General features: G+C 35.9%; 2 protein-coding genes across 9 annotated transcripts in view; both read left to right on the forward strand.

The window, feature by feature from the left end:
• The window catches only part of CNKSR2 (connector enhancer of kinase suppressor of Ras 2), a 201,129-nt gene that overhangs the window by 140,649 nt on the left and 43,562 nt on the right, over positions 1 to 16,918 (forward strand). For all 8 annotated transcript variants that reach the window (XM_079320101.1, XM_079320100.1, XM_079320099.1 and 5 more), the window contains 5 exons: positions 5,351 to 5,399; positions 6,251 to 6,423; positions 8,484 to 8,557; positions 11,031 to 11,102; positions 16,774 to 16,841. In XM_079320101.1, the coding sequence (XP_079176227.1) occupies positions 5,351 to 5,399; positions 6,251 to 6,423; positions 8,484 to 8,557; positions 11,031 to 11,102; positions 16,774 to 16,841 (436 nt within the window). The remainder of the gene's footprint in view (positions 1 to 5,350; positions 5,400 to 6,250; positions 6,424 to 8,483; positions 8,558 to 11,030; positions 11,103 to 16,773; positions 16,842 to 16,918) is intronic.
• Positions 1 to 16,918, forward strand: part of MBTPS2 (membrane bound transcription factor peptidase, site 2) — a 208,486-nt gene that overhangs the window by 38,065 nt on the left and 153,503 nt on the right. The gene's annotated exons all lie outside the window — the stretch shown is intronic.

Consider the following 16,918-nt stretch of genomic DNA (forward strand, 5'->3'; position numbering starts at 1 on the left):
GAAAATAATTAGTTCTGTCTGTTATAAGCTCTTAAAGGAGACTAAATAAGATGGTAAAAAAAAAAAAAGATTTTGGCAAAATCCTGTGTTGTGAGTACCCTTAAGCATCAGATGTTAATACTGATGTAGAGTATGATGTATCCAAATAGGTTTGCATTTTGTCCCTTTTCAGTCTTTTTAGCTCAGAAATAATGGGTCTCATCACACCAAATGCAGAGGAATGTGTATGTGGTATATAAAAACTGTGAAAATAGAACATTGCCAGTGTTCTCTAAGCACTGAGAACTCTCTCCAAGTGAGAGATCAATGGTATAATTGGCAGAATCAGCTTTCATTTTTTTCCCAGATACTGGCTTTTCCATCTGTAGCAGAAAGTTCCAGTAATCAGATGTGTTACAAGCTACCCTACTGAAACTAGAGAAATCTATCTTAGAGTGACAGGGAAACTGCCTGCCTGTAAACAGTTCCTGAGTGTCTAAACTTGCTGCTTGAGAAAAATTGGATTTGACCCCACCTCTAAATAAAGCTATAAAGATATGTGCCATTTTCTCTTCCAATCAGACTGAGCTCAAATTTCAGTAGAAGAATTGAATATTATTTTTTCCATAACCTGGTTCTTTCTTCCAGCTTTATTTTAAATGTTTGAGTGAAAATCTCTGAAGGGTAGTGGGAAAAAAAACAAGCCCTTGAATGAGAATTTTAGGAGCTGTCCAGTTTAGTACTAGTTGCTATGGCCAGTCTATTCCTTCAGAGAATCTTCAACTGTGATTTTTTGTTTTTTTTTTTTTTTTGGTAGACCTACAAATTCTGTAACCATGAAGCATTCTATATAACTATTAGAATATATTTATTTTTTGGATATGATTGTAACATTCTGTTGGTCACAGCTATCTAATTTGTATTAGTTCTTAGAAAAAAGCTTGACCTCAAATCTTTAGACAGTTTCCTCAGACTCTTGAAGTTAGTATAAATAACAATTCTTCTTACATGTATTATTTCTATAATCAGTCTATTTGTTTTCTATTCTTTTTTGGACTATCAACTAGAATAGAAGTTTTCTAACTTTCATCATAATCATTTCATCAAACATCGTCCTCTTCTGATAGCAGTTTCACTCCAATTTGATATTAGTTTTGAAAGATCTGTTTGTTAAGTTTCCTATTTGGCATGAAACAAATAAATTAATTGAAACTTAATTTCACACTTCCATTTAAATACATTTTTCCAAATAGAGAGCTAAAAGATTACTACTAAGCAAGTTAATAATAAATACACTTTCAGGCTTCTGAAGATTAATGACTAACTTTCAATCTTGTTTCCCTTCAGAGCAAAATAGAACAGTTACAGGACTAACCAATAATAAGTACTTCCTCCCAGGAGAGAAACCTGGATAATTCTGAGAATGAGAAAAAAGCATGATAGTCTCATTTCTTGAAAATATTGTGTTATACATACAAAGATGCTGATGTGGGATTGTGTGCATGCAGATAGTATTGATTACACCACCTATACAGGATTATTTGCTTGCTAAAGAGCAAGTACAATTACAGGCCAGTGGATCTCTTTGGTTGGTATGAACTTCCACCTGCAAGTTTTCTACACTGTTGCTGCATTGCTGTGCTGTAATCCTTAAAGGCTTGCCCTGGGGCAGGTTTGCTCTTTACAGGTGTGCAGTCTGCTGGCCTTTTGGAACTCTGTCAGTCATTTTGAAGACTGTTAAAATAAATACAACCCACACAGGAAATCTGGTAATGAACAGTTGCAGGAAGAGAGGAACTGTTGTGACTCTTACCTGCATGATGAAATCTCCATTGGCTCATGGAATTTGCAGCTAAGACCTTAGAAAAATAGGGCTAGAAGCATGCTAGAACCTTTGTAAAAAAAGCTAAACAGAAAACAAAAAAAAAAAAACCAAAAAAACCAAACAAACAAAAAAACCCACAAAAAACAAAAAAAACCCCAAACCCCAAAAGCCTCCCAAAAACCAAAACATCAAACCTGAAATATAGAAAAAACTCTTTAATAAATTGTGTCCTTTGAGGCTGCTGATAGGAAAGGCAGACATATGTAAGTTAAATATTTCTTTGATATTCTCCTTAGAGATGCATTTGTCAAAGTGCTAAGTCTAGGTGTATTATTAAATAGAACAAGCTAAAAGATCACATATTACAGGAGAAAATAATTTTGTCTAAAATCTCACTGAGTCTCAGGGGTTTTGATATATGTTAAGCATCAAGTGACACCTTGCTTTTGGATAATGGAAAGGTTTTGTAGTTGTGTTTTGGATGACTGGAAAGTATATCATTCAGGATATGATTAAACAGTTTCAAATTTTCTTCAGGAGTGCCAGTTGCTACTTGTCTTTAGGGTACTCATCTATCTAATCTTTTTGATGTCCATCCTGTTTCCATTTTACTCATTATTTTGAGTTACTAACAACTTTCTTTAATATGGAATGCTGCTTTCTATTTCATTTCATGCTTGCTGTCAGAATTAGTAGATGAGATGGCTTCTTGGAAACTGGGACAGCATGTTTATGAAAGCAGTTACTCAAAGCCCAAGGTGTATCAGAATCAAAATGCAGTGAACATACATTGAATCTGGCTTTGTGGGCAAGTGATTAAAGAGCATCTTACAGCAAGTTTGCATTGGTACAACTAAACTTCATTCTTTGGTGCAAATTCATGTAATTTATAAGTAGTAGTTACATTATTTCTGTATTTGCCACGTCACAGAATTAAGCTGTAAAAGGGGAAACATTATGGGGGCCATCATGAGGATAGGTTGTTTGAATAAGCTGTGGAATCTACCTCTTTGGAGATGGCTTGTGTGTGCTAGAGGTGACCCAGAAGAACAGGATCCAAAGCCAGGCTTGCTCTGGTCAGGAGGAGGGGCATGACCTCCTGACAGCACTGAGAAAATGGCACTAAGCCTTACCTTAAAAGCAATAAGAGGCTGTAGATGGCCTTCAGTGAGTTCCTAAAAAGCAACAAAGAAGCATTTTTTTATTTCATCCTCACTTTTTTGTTTTTGCTGTTGTGTTGTTTTCTAATTACAAATTTTATATTACATATACATTTTCTGAGTTAAAAGGAAAGATGGTGCTGTTTTTTGCAAAGGGTCAGCTAGACTGAAGCCTGAAGTCTATGTAAAGTAATATAAAGTGTTAGTTAAAATCACTGCAGTTGAAATAGTTCCCAGGAACTTCACTCAGTTGTAGAATTTGCCCTTAATTATTATTTAATTCAGTGAGCTAATTTAGAATAATAACTGAATTTAATAAAACCTTTCTATTTTGCAATATAACATAATGTATGGAAAAATGGTTAGACATGAAAATTACATGCTTTCTTCCTGTTAAAAACTGATACCCCTTCATTACCCTTTCTTCCCAAAAACTGACTCAGAAGTTAAGAGGTGTGAACTGAGATTTGCAGGTTCAATTTGCAGACAAAACATCTAAAGAGAAGGCTTTTCATGTTGTTCTCACCTGCTCTCAGAATCACTTGGGAGAAAATGGAGCAGATATTTTACTTTTCTGTTTTGACACTGTGAAAATAATAGTGCAGAAAAGTCAAACAGCAGAATGAAATTGTCTGAGTTGTGAACTGAGAAGTGCTAAAGTTTTGGATTTGTATGTGTGTGTATTTTTTTCATCCACTTTGAATTAAGTACGATTGTCAGAGGGAGTTATTTACACACTTCTGCTCAGCCACTCTGTTATTCTTGTGTCATTAAGATCTCCTTTAGTCCTTTGCAGGTTGAAATATTTTGTGTGATATAACTGGGATGGTGCTGCTGTTTTGGTTTGTTGAGAGCTGGTGCTGTTTTAATTGTTAACAGTAGCAGAAGAAAAAGGACAAAGTCAGGGAATGAAAACAAGTGTGATCCTTCTTTACTTCCCAGTGAAAGCTTATTTTGACCCTCTGAGGTAGCAATATAGTGGAGTAGTTTTTGTCAGATATGGTCTCCCAGGGATCAGCACATCTAGCAAGTCAGTTAAAAATTTTAATTATGCTTAATTATTGTCTTGCTGGTAATTTTTCCCCATAGGCATGTTAGATTTTGCTGCATGAAAATCTCTCAGCTGTGAGGCAAGAGATCCCTTTGAAGCTGAGTCTGCTGCACGTGAGCTCGTGCTTGTGGGAAGCAAAGGGGAAAAAATCAGAGTAGAGACATTAAGGTTTGAAAAGAACTCCAAGATTATTCAGTCCAGCATTTGACCAAACAATATCATGTCAATTAAGCTGTAGCACTAAGTGCCATGTGCAAAACCAAAGCTGCTCTTTGAATTGAAACTAGTTTTGTAAACTAGGCTGAGGGTTTGTCTCATCTACTAGGAACAGGATTTGGGATTGCAGAACTGTCAGTGCTTGTGCTTAGATTTATTTTTACCAAGCAGTACAAAAGTATTGATTTCTGTATTGATTCCTGGCAAGCTGAAATAGGAAGTTGTAATGCTCAGACACTCTAATGTAGCCTTTTCTTAGTTTTGACAGTGATAAATTTGTCTGTCTTCCTAGAAAACTAAAATTCAAAACAAGTGAAATCATGTCTTTAAATTTTGGCTGATTAATTAAAGAATTATTTCATTTTAGTTCACTGGGGATTGTTCTTATCTGAGTCAAAGTTTTTAAACATAAATATTATAAAATGTGTTAAAGTTTATTAATAATATTAATAAGCTAAGATCTTAAATAAAGGAGCAATTTCTATCCTGTCTCATTGTCAAGGGAGTGGGTTAATTTGTGTGAGTCAATCACCTGGAGAGAAATACTTCCACTTAAAACCTGGTGAAAAAATAAAGTTCTAGGTCAGAGTTTTTATTTGGGAGACTTTTTCCCAGTTGTGATTTAACAGAATTTACTGGTGTCTTTCAGAATACTAGGCCTAGTTCTGTGAAAATTGTCTGATGGTCTGATGACCATTGTATTAATACTTCCACAGCTGCATTAGGCAGTGTGTTATTTTGCATATTTACATATAGATGTCAAGAATACTTTATTTAGTGCATAAATTAGAAATACATGGGCTATGTAGCTTATTATCATAGTAAACAATGACAGACATTCCATCTTTATTAACAGAACAAGAAGAGAGAGTGACCATTTTGGACAGAAACTACAGCTGGTTTGGCAACTTAACTGGTGATCTGTTTTGAGATGTTTTACAGTGTGTTTTTGCTTTACAACCTTATGGACACATGAACTAAAATTACCTTTTTCTTAGGCCTAGAAGTCTCTTGGCTGGTGTTACCCGATATGACTTCATGTAGCATTTCTTTTATTGGAAGTATGTGGATTAATATAAAAATTGTATATTCACTTCTTCCATTTTTATTTTCTTGCAGACATTTCAGCAGTCTTCTCTACAGCAGAAAAGTAAAAAGAAGAACAAAGGTAAAAATTAAATTTGTTTTCATATATGGGTAGGAAGGGCACTGCCAAGATAAATTTTACAGTATTGCAGTATGTGAGGAGCTCTAACTTGTTAGCTCCAATAAAATACTGAGTTCAGTTGAGCATGTTGACAATGTATTAGTCCATTACTGATGTCTCATAGTTTCCTAATCCTCCTCTACCTTCATGTATCTGCTTTTATCTTCTTTTTTTGAATACTTAGACTCTAGCCTCTTTGGGGCCAGGGTTGGTTTTTCCAGCTGTGTTCAGGTAATGTCTCACTGCAGCACTTGCTCATTACCTACGCTCTCAGGTAATTTATATCATAGTAAAATTTCCTCCTTTGATTTTGAAGTACAAAGACCTTAGGAACTGTTTCAAAAAGAGCTGCAAAGAGAGGTTTGTGAACACCTGTGAAGTACTTCAATAGTTGTATTTGGTAACCAAGTGGAAAGTACATGAATTTATATGTTGTGTGCTTTATTCTAATGTGAAATACTAATCTGTTGAAAATTACGAATAATCATTTTTCTTATTTCTAAATATCTTGCCTTTCTTTTGTCTTCCCTTTCTGTGTTGCTTTTTTTTTCTTGTCTTATCCATAGAATATGAGCTCTGAGATGCTGAACGTGGTTTGGTTTAATTTGCTTTGGCTTTTAACTAATGGTGGTGTGCATAAGCTTTGCTTTGTGGTCAAAATAGAATGCTTGTAATAATTTTTCATGGCAGTTTGAGGTTGAAATGTTAGATTAATTTTCTTAAACAGACATATTTAGTGCTTTCTGACTAGGTATCTTGTTGATTTAGTGGACAAATCAAATGCTTTCACGTCACCTCATTGTCATTTTCAGCTCCTATTCCTGGTAAAAGCAAAAGACGGATCTCATGTAAAGATCTTGGTCGAGGGGATTGTGAAGGCTGGCTTTGGAAAAAGAAAGATGCCAAAAGTTATTTCTCCCAGAAATGGAAAAAGTACTGGTTTGTCCTGAAGGACACATCTCTGTATTGGTATATCAATGAAGAGGTAAACAACTGTACTCATTGTCTCAATGAATACTTTATGTAGTGCTGTAGTCATGATCTGGTGGGAAAACAATGCTTTCAGTGCTTATATATGTTAATAATTTTATTCACCAAAATAATATTAACTGCCTGACAAAGTTACTGTGAGGGTTTTGAGATATTTGTTCCTTCCAATGCACCTTTTACTATGTGGAGAAATAACACAGTTTTCTGTGTCCTCATGACACCAGTTTGGAATAAATTTATCCTCGAACCCTTGAAAGCAAAAAGGTAATTACTTAATCCTGTCATTCAAGCTTAGTCATGGAAGTGTAAACTTTAATGTTGTGCTGCCTGGTGTTCCTTGTTTATCTCTGCTAGGCAATTAAGGAAGATAGCTCTGTTTTCTCAGTTCTGTTCTCCTGTTGTTTCTTCTTTGTAGCTTTTGATATGATTTCAGTGCTCATATATGCTGAACTTAAAACCACAGGAGCATCCCTGCTAAACTGTGTACAGCTTTGATTATGCAACATTTTCTGCCTTGGTACACTTGTATTATATCAGCTTTAGCTGCAAAGCATTTTGCCAGTGTTAGGATATCTTGATTTTTAATCCTATTAATCCTCATTAGTAAGTATGCTGAGATAAAACTGTTGTTAACATCTGCATGCACTCTGCCCTGGACTTGTTCTTTTAATTACAGCAAGCATTTGTACCTTTTCAAAGTAATCCCCATCTTCTCCCTGAGTAAACAGAAAGCAAGTTGTTCCATGGCCGGAGTTCTCAAAGCCTTTCCATTTGTGTCTTGATCCCAGCTTCAGATCAGTAACCCTAACTCCCTTCTCTCCATTCTCCCTCCCTTGGCTACCCCAAGGTTTTCATCAGGGCAATAATTGATGCCTACAGGTGCAGTTAGTGCTCAGCAGCTGGGTCCAAGGAGCAGCTGGAACCTCTTGAATTGTGCCATCCTTCCTCATGGAGAGGGCAGTGCACTCAGCACCTCTGTCTCCCACTCTATCCCAAGTTTCCTCAAGATTTTCTGAGTTCTGGATGTTTTTGAGATTTTCAGCTCCTGAGCACAGTGTTTGTCATCACCACTAGACTCAAAGGCTGGTAGGAGGTGCCTCAGCAGCTGGTGGACAGACAAGCCAACACTGCTCTTGCCAAAACTCTGTTTCTCTAGGCAACCATTCAAAAAAGAAACAGCTAGATTATTCTAAACACTGTCTTTTTGATTTTAAAATACCTGCTAATGCAGAACCAGTTACAACCCTGTACCTTCCACCTCCAGTTTTATATGCTGAATTCTGCCTTTTACTTGTTTTTGAGAAGGCATATGGACTGCATATGTGGTGTAAATAACCATTTAAACTCTTAGGAAAATATGTGTCTTCGTGGAATTCCTTCACATACATTTGTGTGTTTTCCAGTTCAATTTCTATGATCCTGTATTAATTTTGTATGCAAAGTTATGAGCAGTTAAATAACAGAGTCTGTATTATTGATGTAATAGTAGCTTAATATAAATAATGCTTTCAAACTGTGAAAAGTCAAGGGAGATTGCATAGCTGATAAAAAAAAAACTGTAAATCTTCAGAGGAGAGGGGAGGAAGGTCAGATATATTCTGAGTGTTGTAGAGAGATGAAAGTAGCTGAGGACATATCATGCCGCTTAGCTGTGATACATAAAAATGATAAACACCCATTGAAATTGCTTTTTTTCTCTGTTCTTCCACTAGGCTGCATTTCTCCTTACTAATTAGTCCATTTTCCCAAAAAATTAACTAATTACAATAACTAATTGACTGAATACATTTGGTCATTTTGTATTTTTTCAAATTTTGCTTCAATTGTGAAATTGTTTCAGAAAACTGAGTATTTAAAATCGTATTTTTCACCAAGGGATCTGTCTTGCTTCTTCTGCAAAAGTCTCTGACTTCTGTGGGAAGTTTGCCAGAGCAGAGCAGACATTAGTAATCCTTTTGTAAAGCAGGCAAGTGAAAATATTTGTAAGTTTTCAGCATGGTGGGTTTTTTTTTCCTGACACTTTAGCTTCAGTAATATCTGGAACTATCTTTGCAGGATGAAAAAGCAGAAGGATTCATCAGTCTACCTGAATTTAAAATTGACAGAGCCAGTGAATGCCGCAAGAAATAGTAAGCATGCTTAAAAATAAACCATGGTACAACAAATAAAGTCCAAACAAAGGACAAGGTTTTCCCTAAAATAGGGAGATCATGGACATTACATTTGTCATGAGGTTGTGTCACAGAATAAGCTCATATGAAAAAAGAAAATTAATTTTTTGTGTTGTATATGCCCTCTTGTCCAAAAAAGGTTATTTTTTCACTTCACCATGAGCCACAGTGCTTGACTAGACCAAAATGAATTATGAGCAAGAAGACTGCTTGGCTGCTTATGTCCCTTTATTTTCCTAGTTTTCCTTTCTTTTTTTGTCCCTTTCCTTTTGGGATTGCTATTTTTTTATTTGTTTGTTGGGGGTTGGAGAGTGTTTGTGTGCTTTATATTCAAAACAAAGTTTTAAGCATTATACAGAGGCCATCCAAATGAGAAAGTCCCCAAGTTCATGGCCAGGCATCAATATTTAATGTAACTCCAAATTAGTAAGCATCATCTCTAAAGTTTGCCGAGACATTATTTCAGTCCTGAGGCAGAGTGAAAAAAAGAGAGTGGCAGTGATTTGTTGTATTTTTTTATATGACCTAAAGGTCCCAAGAATGTTTCTTCTCACCTGTTTATGCTGCTATCCAGATTTGTGTCATTGCACAAAGCCATTTATTATTTAGATAAATTCAAGCTTATGTAGCAATGTGACAGGTGCATGCTCCCACAGAGATATTTTTAAAGCCATTATTGTTCAAAATTTTTTTTTGCCTCTCCTTCTAATGATTTGTACAGTTTTTTAAACAGGACTGGAATTGCTGAAAAATGTGTAAAACATTTTCAGATATAAAATTGTATGATTTGTAGTACCTACAGTTCTACAGAAAGCACCAACCTTGTATCAGTTGACCTATATTTCTCTTTAGGATGAACTCTAGACTTCAAGGTGGTCTCAAAGGGCAGAAAATTAAAATTGCATTAAAAAAAAAAAAAAGATACATTAACTTGACCCTGTTGTCCTGTGTCCTTGGGCCACATGGCTAAAGTGCTTCATTGTTTCTTTCTTGTTGGGGCAGCAGCATAAAGTCAACTCATTTTTCAGAATTGCACCCTGCTTAGATTGCAGTGTTTTGGTTTTACTTGATTTAGTGTCTACTGAATAGCAGCACATAAAATGTGGTTATTAAGATTCTTTGCTTTCATTGTAGATAAAGGGAAAAAACCCTCTAAGAATCCAGATGACAGATGCTGTGTAACAGTTTTAAGAAGTCCAGTTTTAGGTCTCAGTAACTTGATGATGTCTTTCTAAACTGAGCAGATGTCTCTACATCTGCTTTGACTTGCATAACACTGTTATCTGTCGTGTGTTAGAGGAATCTGTTTAGCCTCAATGTTAGGTTGCTTTCTCTAGCAGTAACTTTCCTGTTATCAGTTTCATTTGCCTGATTTCTAAAACATAGATGTGTGTACATCTGTGTGCACACAGATATGTATATTGAAAATTACAAGCATGATAAGCATGAAGAAGGACATTGCCATTTTTTGAAACACAATTAATTAGAGAGTAAGAAATATTATATTACATTATATATATATATGTATGTGTGTGCATATGTGTATATATATATATATATAAAATCTATTATGTCTCTGAAAAATGGTAATGATGCTTGTCATGCATCATGTTTGTAGATTTCCTTATTTTCTTTAGGACTGTTAGATTTTTTGTTCTTAAGAGACACCCTGAGATTATTCTCAAAATTATTCTTCTCTACTGTAAATTATTCATTATTTTAAATGCATTTGCTGGGTCTTCAGGTATTTCACCATAAATCTTTATCCAACATAGTTAAAAGGTTCTTTCTAGTAATTTATTTCATATTATGTATGAAATGCAGTAATTCCCTCAGCCCAGTCATGTTGATTACTTTGGTGTAAAGGAGAAATGAGATGTAATTGCCCATTGCTTAGGACCTCATGAGCACACTGTTGATTTATGACAGCTTTGCAGAAGTCTATCAGCACATCACATTTTCCTGCTTGAAATGCAGTCATTAGAACTAAAGGTAATGTCAAAGTCATTGGGACATGAGAAATCACAAGGATTGAGAATTTTGCTGTTGTACTGAATTAATTGTTTAGTCAGTTTTCTGTTCAGAAAAAATTGACTGCTGTATGTATATCAGCAAAATTACCTGATACATATTATTTTATCCTTAACTGATGAACTTTATCCACATAGAGTATACTGCAGGTGATGGTTGAACAATTCTTTATGCCTATATAAATCAAGGATTATTTTGAAGGGTAGATGAAGAGCACTTTACTTGGTGAAACGTGGCACAATCCTAAAAGTTGTATGTTCATATACTGTTAGGGGGCATGCAGCAACTCAGAAATGTGAATTCATCTCATTCCTTGGTGACCATGTGGTTTTGCATTTCAGAAAAAAATTAAAAAATGAGTTGTGCCATTATATTTCTTAATTATGTTTTTCCTCTACAGTGCATTCAAAGCCTGCCATCCTAAGATCAAAAGTTTTTATTTTGCTGCTGAACATCTAGATGATATGAACAGGTAAGAAAATCTAGCAAAGTGGAAGGATCCATTCCGTAAATGTGACACTTCTTGAAGGTCCTAATAACACAGGTATAATAAATTACTTGTCAGCCTAAAATGATAAGTTTAATTGGTGAGAAAATAGGTGCAAAGTAACATTGTTTCTGATTGGCTTCATATGTTAATTATTCAATTCATGCAAAAATTGCCTCTCTTTTGGTACAAAGGTTTGAAATAATTCAAAACATGATTCCATGTTTCTAAAAAGAAATAGTGTGTGAAACACAATCCAAGCACAATTTCAGAATTCCAGATTTCTGGAATTGGCTGTGTGGCACCTGCAAAGGTGAGGTATCTCCAGCTCTGCTTCCTTACATATTCCCAAATACATAAGATGCTTCCTCTGGGAGTCCTTCTGTTTCTTACCCTGGAGGGAATAAGAAGTTGGAGAAAGATTTAAAGTCACTATTTTTTTAATGACAGTCTTCCAAAGGAGTGGGGGTTATAAGTAATGAATTTTGTAGATTCTCTCTACTTCCATTAATATTGAAGTGAAATTTTGGTTGTATTGGATTTGATTAGAAAAATTTCAGCACTTCAAAAAAGAACAAGAACCTAAGTCTTACATCTTTGAGTATTGAATTTTACTGTATCTATTCTTGGCCACTTATGCAAATTTTGGAAAAGTGATTGAGACTTCAGCACAAAATAAACACAATTTCTCTTAGTTCATTTGAATAGTAAATTGGAACATGAATGTCATGTTTATTGAAATATTAGTGGGTTTATTTCATTCATTTTCACAATATAAACTGAAATTAATTCAGTTCAAAATAATATGCCATTTTTCATCAAATGACAGAGGACACAAACAAAAATCTATTACTGTAACCTCAGAATTATTCTGTCTTGCATAATGTCTGTTGATAGCCTCGCTGACCAGTGTTGTTTTTAAAGCAGAGGAAAAAGGAGCTAAAACTGAATCAATAAAACTTAATGAGTCCTACAATCATGGTTTAATCTCTCCTGTGTGTACTAGATTCAACTGCCTGGCAGAGCACCTTTGTGGTACTGCCAGTTCATTACTGGCTGGAAAAACATGCAAGCACTGTACTGTGCTTGCCTTTATTTAGAAATACCTGTCTGTTAACAGTTTTTCAGAAGTGTACATGACTGAGGTTCACTTCGAAGTTAGAAACCTAAAACCTTTGTGAAATTTTAGGCTTGCCTTTCCTTGATAATTCTGTCAAGCCAGTCACTCAAAGTGCAGGTTTCTGCACAGCAAAGAGAATAATGGCATGGTCTATATACAACATATCCTGAACAGCAGCAGTAGCTAAATGACTTCTGTCAGCAGGTCCTCATTCACTGTAACAAGACACCTTCTTTTTAAGGGTAGAAATTTCTATATTTGTTCAGTAATGAGAAAGCAGCAGCAAATATGGAGCAATATTTTAAAAATATATTGTGCAGCGTAAAACCCAAGAATTAAAATATTTTTATCTTCCCATCACAGATAGTCTTTTTATCATATTTTGAAATTAGTGTTTATTAATTCTTTTAGAATGAGCTTGACAGAATTTTGTTCTGAGTTATACACCTGTAAATTCAAACTCTGTCAAGATCTGTGGAGTTACTTAAAACTCTTGCATTTGAGTTGCCATCAGAGTCTCACCCAAGAATTTTATTTTTTCTCTTTGTTTAATATTTTAGAAAAATTAGTTCACTTTCACAAATATCAGTTAACAGATTGGAAAAAAGTGACTGAAAAAATGTCTTTCAAATGCAGGGATAGTAAAGTACTTCATGTCTTAAAGTGTTTTGATACCTAGATGAAGTAAAACATAATTAAATTATGAAGTTAAATTAATACTCTTATGATAATTTTATAGTCTTTTTTCATGAAGTTTATGACATAGATTGTAGATATGTGTCAGGCAGTAATTTCAGTTTTGTTTATACTTGAAGCAGAAGAAACAACAGTAGAAAACTGCTAATATATAGAATGACTGAAAGTTCAGAATGGTTCAATTCCTTCATCCCTTGTATAAAATGATTCAGTTGTTTATATTAAAAAAAAATTCCAGCTATGGAGTTTTTGTTTGTGTGTATCTACTTGCATAAAATGGGTATTTAAATCTCAGGTAACTTTGTCACTGTTTAAATTTTCTTACTACTTTTATGACTGCCACACCATTGTGCTGGTAAGGAGTCTGCAGAGCTATAATCACTGAACTTTATTGATGTCATATCTATTTTAGTCCATATGGTCAAACCAGCAAAATGATGTTTTTACCTATTACCATGCTTTTTCCATGTGAGAAGGACAGACAAAAAGTACTATTTTCTAGTGTTAATTGTATGGTCATAGAAATGTGTTGCTTGGAAATTAATTGTTATTCTCTTCACTCTGGTTAAACTGCATTCAGGTACTCACAGACACTCTAAGTTATCCTCATTCCCATACAGCAAGTTCATCCTGTAGCCTTGAGTTTTATGATAAATGAAAATCTGACACCCTGCTTTGACTAAAAGTATTTAATCTACTTGAATGTGAGATAAGGTAGAGAAATGTTTGCTACTAGTTTGAGAGTACTGTGAATCCTTTCTTACAGAAATTGCAGGTCTGCAGAAAGTCAGGGGGTTTTAATCCTGTTCTATGTGTCATAAAACTGTTTTAAGTAAATACTGACAAGAAATGAATGTGCTGTTCTTAAAAAGGAAACCTGAATGACTACTACAGTTACCAGTGACACTATTTATTGTCATATCTAGAAAACAGATCTTAAAACTCTCACAAGAAATTTGGAGCTGCGTTTGCTGTAAATAAGCAATATTTTTTTGGCCTCTTGCCCTCCAAAGGTTACAGTGCCTGTCAGGACACACATGCTGAAGGGAAGAAAGATATAAATCTTCCCATGCCCTAAGGCTTTGTATCTATTAATATGCATATTAAGAAACATTTGTGTAGCTGTATTATTGGAACTTTTGTCCCCAGTGCATTGTAACCAGGCATGTATTACTCCTCTTCCATTCTGTAGATCTTTACATTTCCCTTTTGATACAAGTCCAGTGTGTTGGATTTCTCATACAATTCTAATTTCAATGAGCCAGAACTTGGGCCATGCTTTATAAAAATAATATTAATTCTCTAACCATATCTGAAGAAGCTTTAGCAGCCACATATCAGAAAATGTGCAGAAGTCAGTATCATTCCTTTAGTTTCCAGACTGGCAAACTGGTCAAAAGCTGTGGTTGTTCACAGTTTACCACCACATCAGTACCTTCTGGTTCACCCCACAGGCACTGCAGTCATAGTCCAAACCTCAGCACAGATCATCACCTGCAATAGTTCATTAAAAGTGAAGTCAGTCTGCTCTCTCTCTCTCAAGAGTGGGAGAATGGTACACATTTCCTGGGCTCTCATTAGATTGTACTTTTCTGGAAGCAGTTGTCTGCATCTGTAAGCAGCATCATGTGACTGGCAGTTAAATATTCATTAATTTAATTGGTTACCTCACTGATAAACACACTTACTGGGAAATGCTATCTCATCTTTAGGACAGAATGAAAGACAGGAGAACCTTTGCAGCTGTGTTGTCTAATGCTTTGTGGTCACCAGCACTACCCAATGGGGTTCATAGGTGGCTGTTCCCTGCTGGCAGTGCAGGTGAGGGTGGTAAGCCAGGACTTGAACTGGGAACATGAAATCCTGAATAGGTGAAAGGCAAGCAAAGCACCATCCCCACTGTCTGCCATGCCATTTGACTGAGCAGATGCTTGTCATCTTGTGCTGCTTTAGCCTTTGGACACAGGCAGGTCTGTGGCCTTTGCTGATCCTTCTGCAGCACAGGGCTGGTGTGCTTTGGGTGAGCTCCCTGTCTCTGTGCCTCTGATTTGAGCTGGCTCAGCTGGCAGCTGAGCTTTATTCCCCAAAGGAGGTCTTCACATACCAAGAATATGAGCCTAAAAGATAGCTTTGTGGTGGGTCATCTTTTGGCTTTGAAGGTGTAAAATCATTTTCTGAGATTAGGTTTGTCGGATTTCTGTTCCTTTGTACTGCTTGTTTTTACAACTGCATGGGACTTCCTAACAAGTACAACTCAAATTTTAAGTGTCTTCTTCAGCTTCCCTATTCTTCTGGCAGAAATTTTGATTGTGTGGTAATATGAAGTATTATGCAGTCATTTTAGGACTAAATCTCTGGCTTTCTTCCCAATGTACAATGATTTAAAAACATGGTTTACAGATCAAAAATGTGGTCACTGTGGAAGGACAGTGGCAGTGGAAAGTGTCCCTGCCCCTATGAGGCTGATTTGTGACTAGAAGATTGTTAGGATCCTTCCAGCCTAATGCATTCTATAGATTTCTGACTCCATGATGACAGGAGTTAATTTCTAGGAAAGCAACTGTATTTTATTATTTGATGCCTGCCCTGCACTGCAGTGTAGAGAGGCATGGAGGAGTCATTACAAAGGTGTGTCCTCTGCTGAGATAAACATCCTGTTTCTGTGCATGCAGTGTGCAAACAAAACCCATCAGGCACAGGTTCTGAAATGGGGGTTTCCCATTCCTGAGGAAAAAGCAAACCTGACTGGAGTTGTCTTTCTGTATACCCTAGCAGTTAAATTGCAAGCCAGTAGGTTGGCAAACCAGGCCTGTCAAATCCTGACTATGGGATGACTGGAGCAAGTAATTCCAGGTTTACCATGGAATGGACAACACGGGAGATTGCCGTGGTGGTTTAAAGCCTCGTTGATGAAGGACCTGATTCAGTGTAAGCATTTGGCTAATGAATACACTGAGAGTCCCATGGGGGAAGAGCACAGGTTGAAACTGCCCTGCTACAGACAGTTCAGTGTATGCTTGGCCATGACAGCCCTACTAGAAGAGAGCAGCAATAGCTCATTTGCTTTTTGGTTTGGATTTTTTGGTTTGTTGGGGTTTTTTTTGGTTTTTTTTGTGTTTGGGTGCTGGAGTTTTTTGTATGGTTTTGTTTGGGTTGTTTGTTTTTTTTTAATTTGTGCAGTTTATGGAAGCACTTTTTCAAGGCTAAATTGAGATTAAAGCCTTAGATGTGAACTGTATTGGGACAGCTATCTTTCTCCCTGCACTTCTCTGACACAAACACAAAAGTGAATTCTGTTATGCCTCCTTCTCTTTGTACATGGCACTGTAGGTAAGCTCTAAAACATAATGGCATAATTAAACCACAATGTCTGTTTGGGAGGGAACCTGGTCTTTTTACTGCTGTTTTCTGCTCTGTTCCTCTGCTAGGTTGCCAATTCAGGCCTTAAAATATTGCTTAAATCTCTGAAAAGTGGTATTTATTTTTAAGAAATCAGAACAGCAGGAGTATTTGTGTGATGGCATATCTGTGAGCAGCAGACTTAACAGCTCTTTGATTATCTCTAAATCCTTTATTTTACAGATGTTTGGATGTTTGACATCATACATGGTTTTCCATTTGAAATAAAATCCTTGCTGTGAAGACAGTTTGTTCAACAGCAAAATCATAGATCTTTGGAGACTCCCTGAATAAGGGTATCAAAGAGAACAGCTGTCTGATATGAAAAATAATATTGTCCTTAATCTCCTTCAGATGATTCTAGCTTTGTTTTTGTTAGAAATGCACACAAAAATTAGGAGGCTGGATCGGTATCACTGCTTTTTTTTAATATTATTTCAGGTGGCTCAACAGAATTAACATGCTTGCTGCTGGCTATGCAGAAAGGGAGAGGATCAAACAAGAGCAAGGTAATGTGTTGTTATTTTGGTTTCTTCTATCAGCTCTTATCACAACTTCATCTCTTTTCTTTTCCCTGCTGTGTATC

This window comes from Erithacus rubecula, assembly GCF_903797595.1.
Source record: "Erithacus rubecula genome assembly, chromosome: 1".
Classification (NCBI taxonomy): domain Eukaryota; kingdom Metazoa; phylum Chordata; class Aves; order Passeriformes; family Muscicapidae; genus Erithacus; species Erithacus rubecula.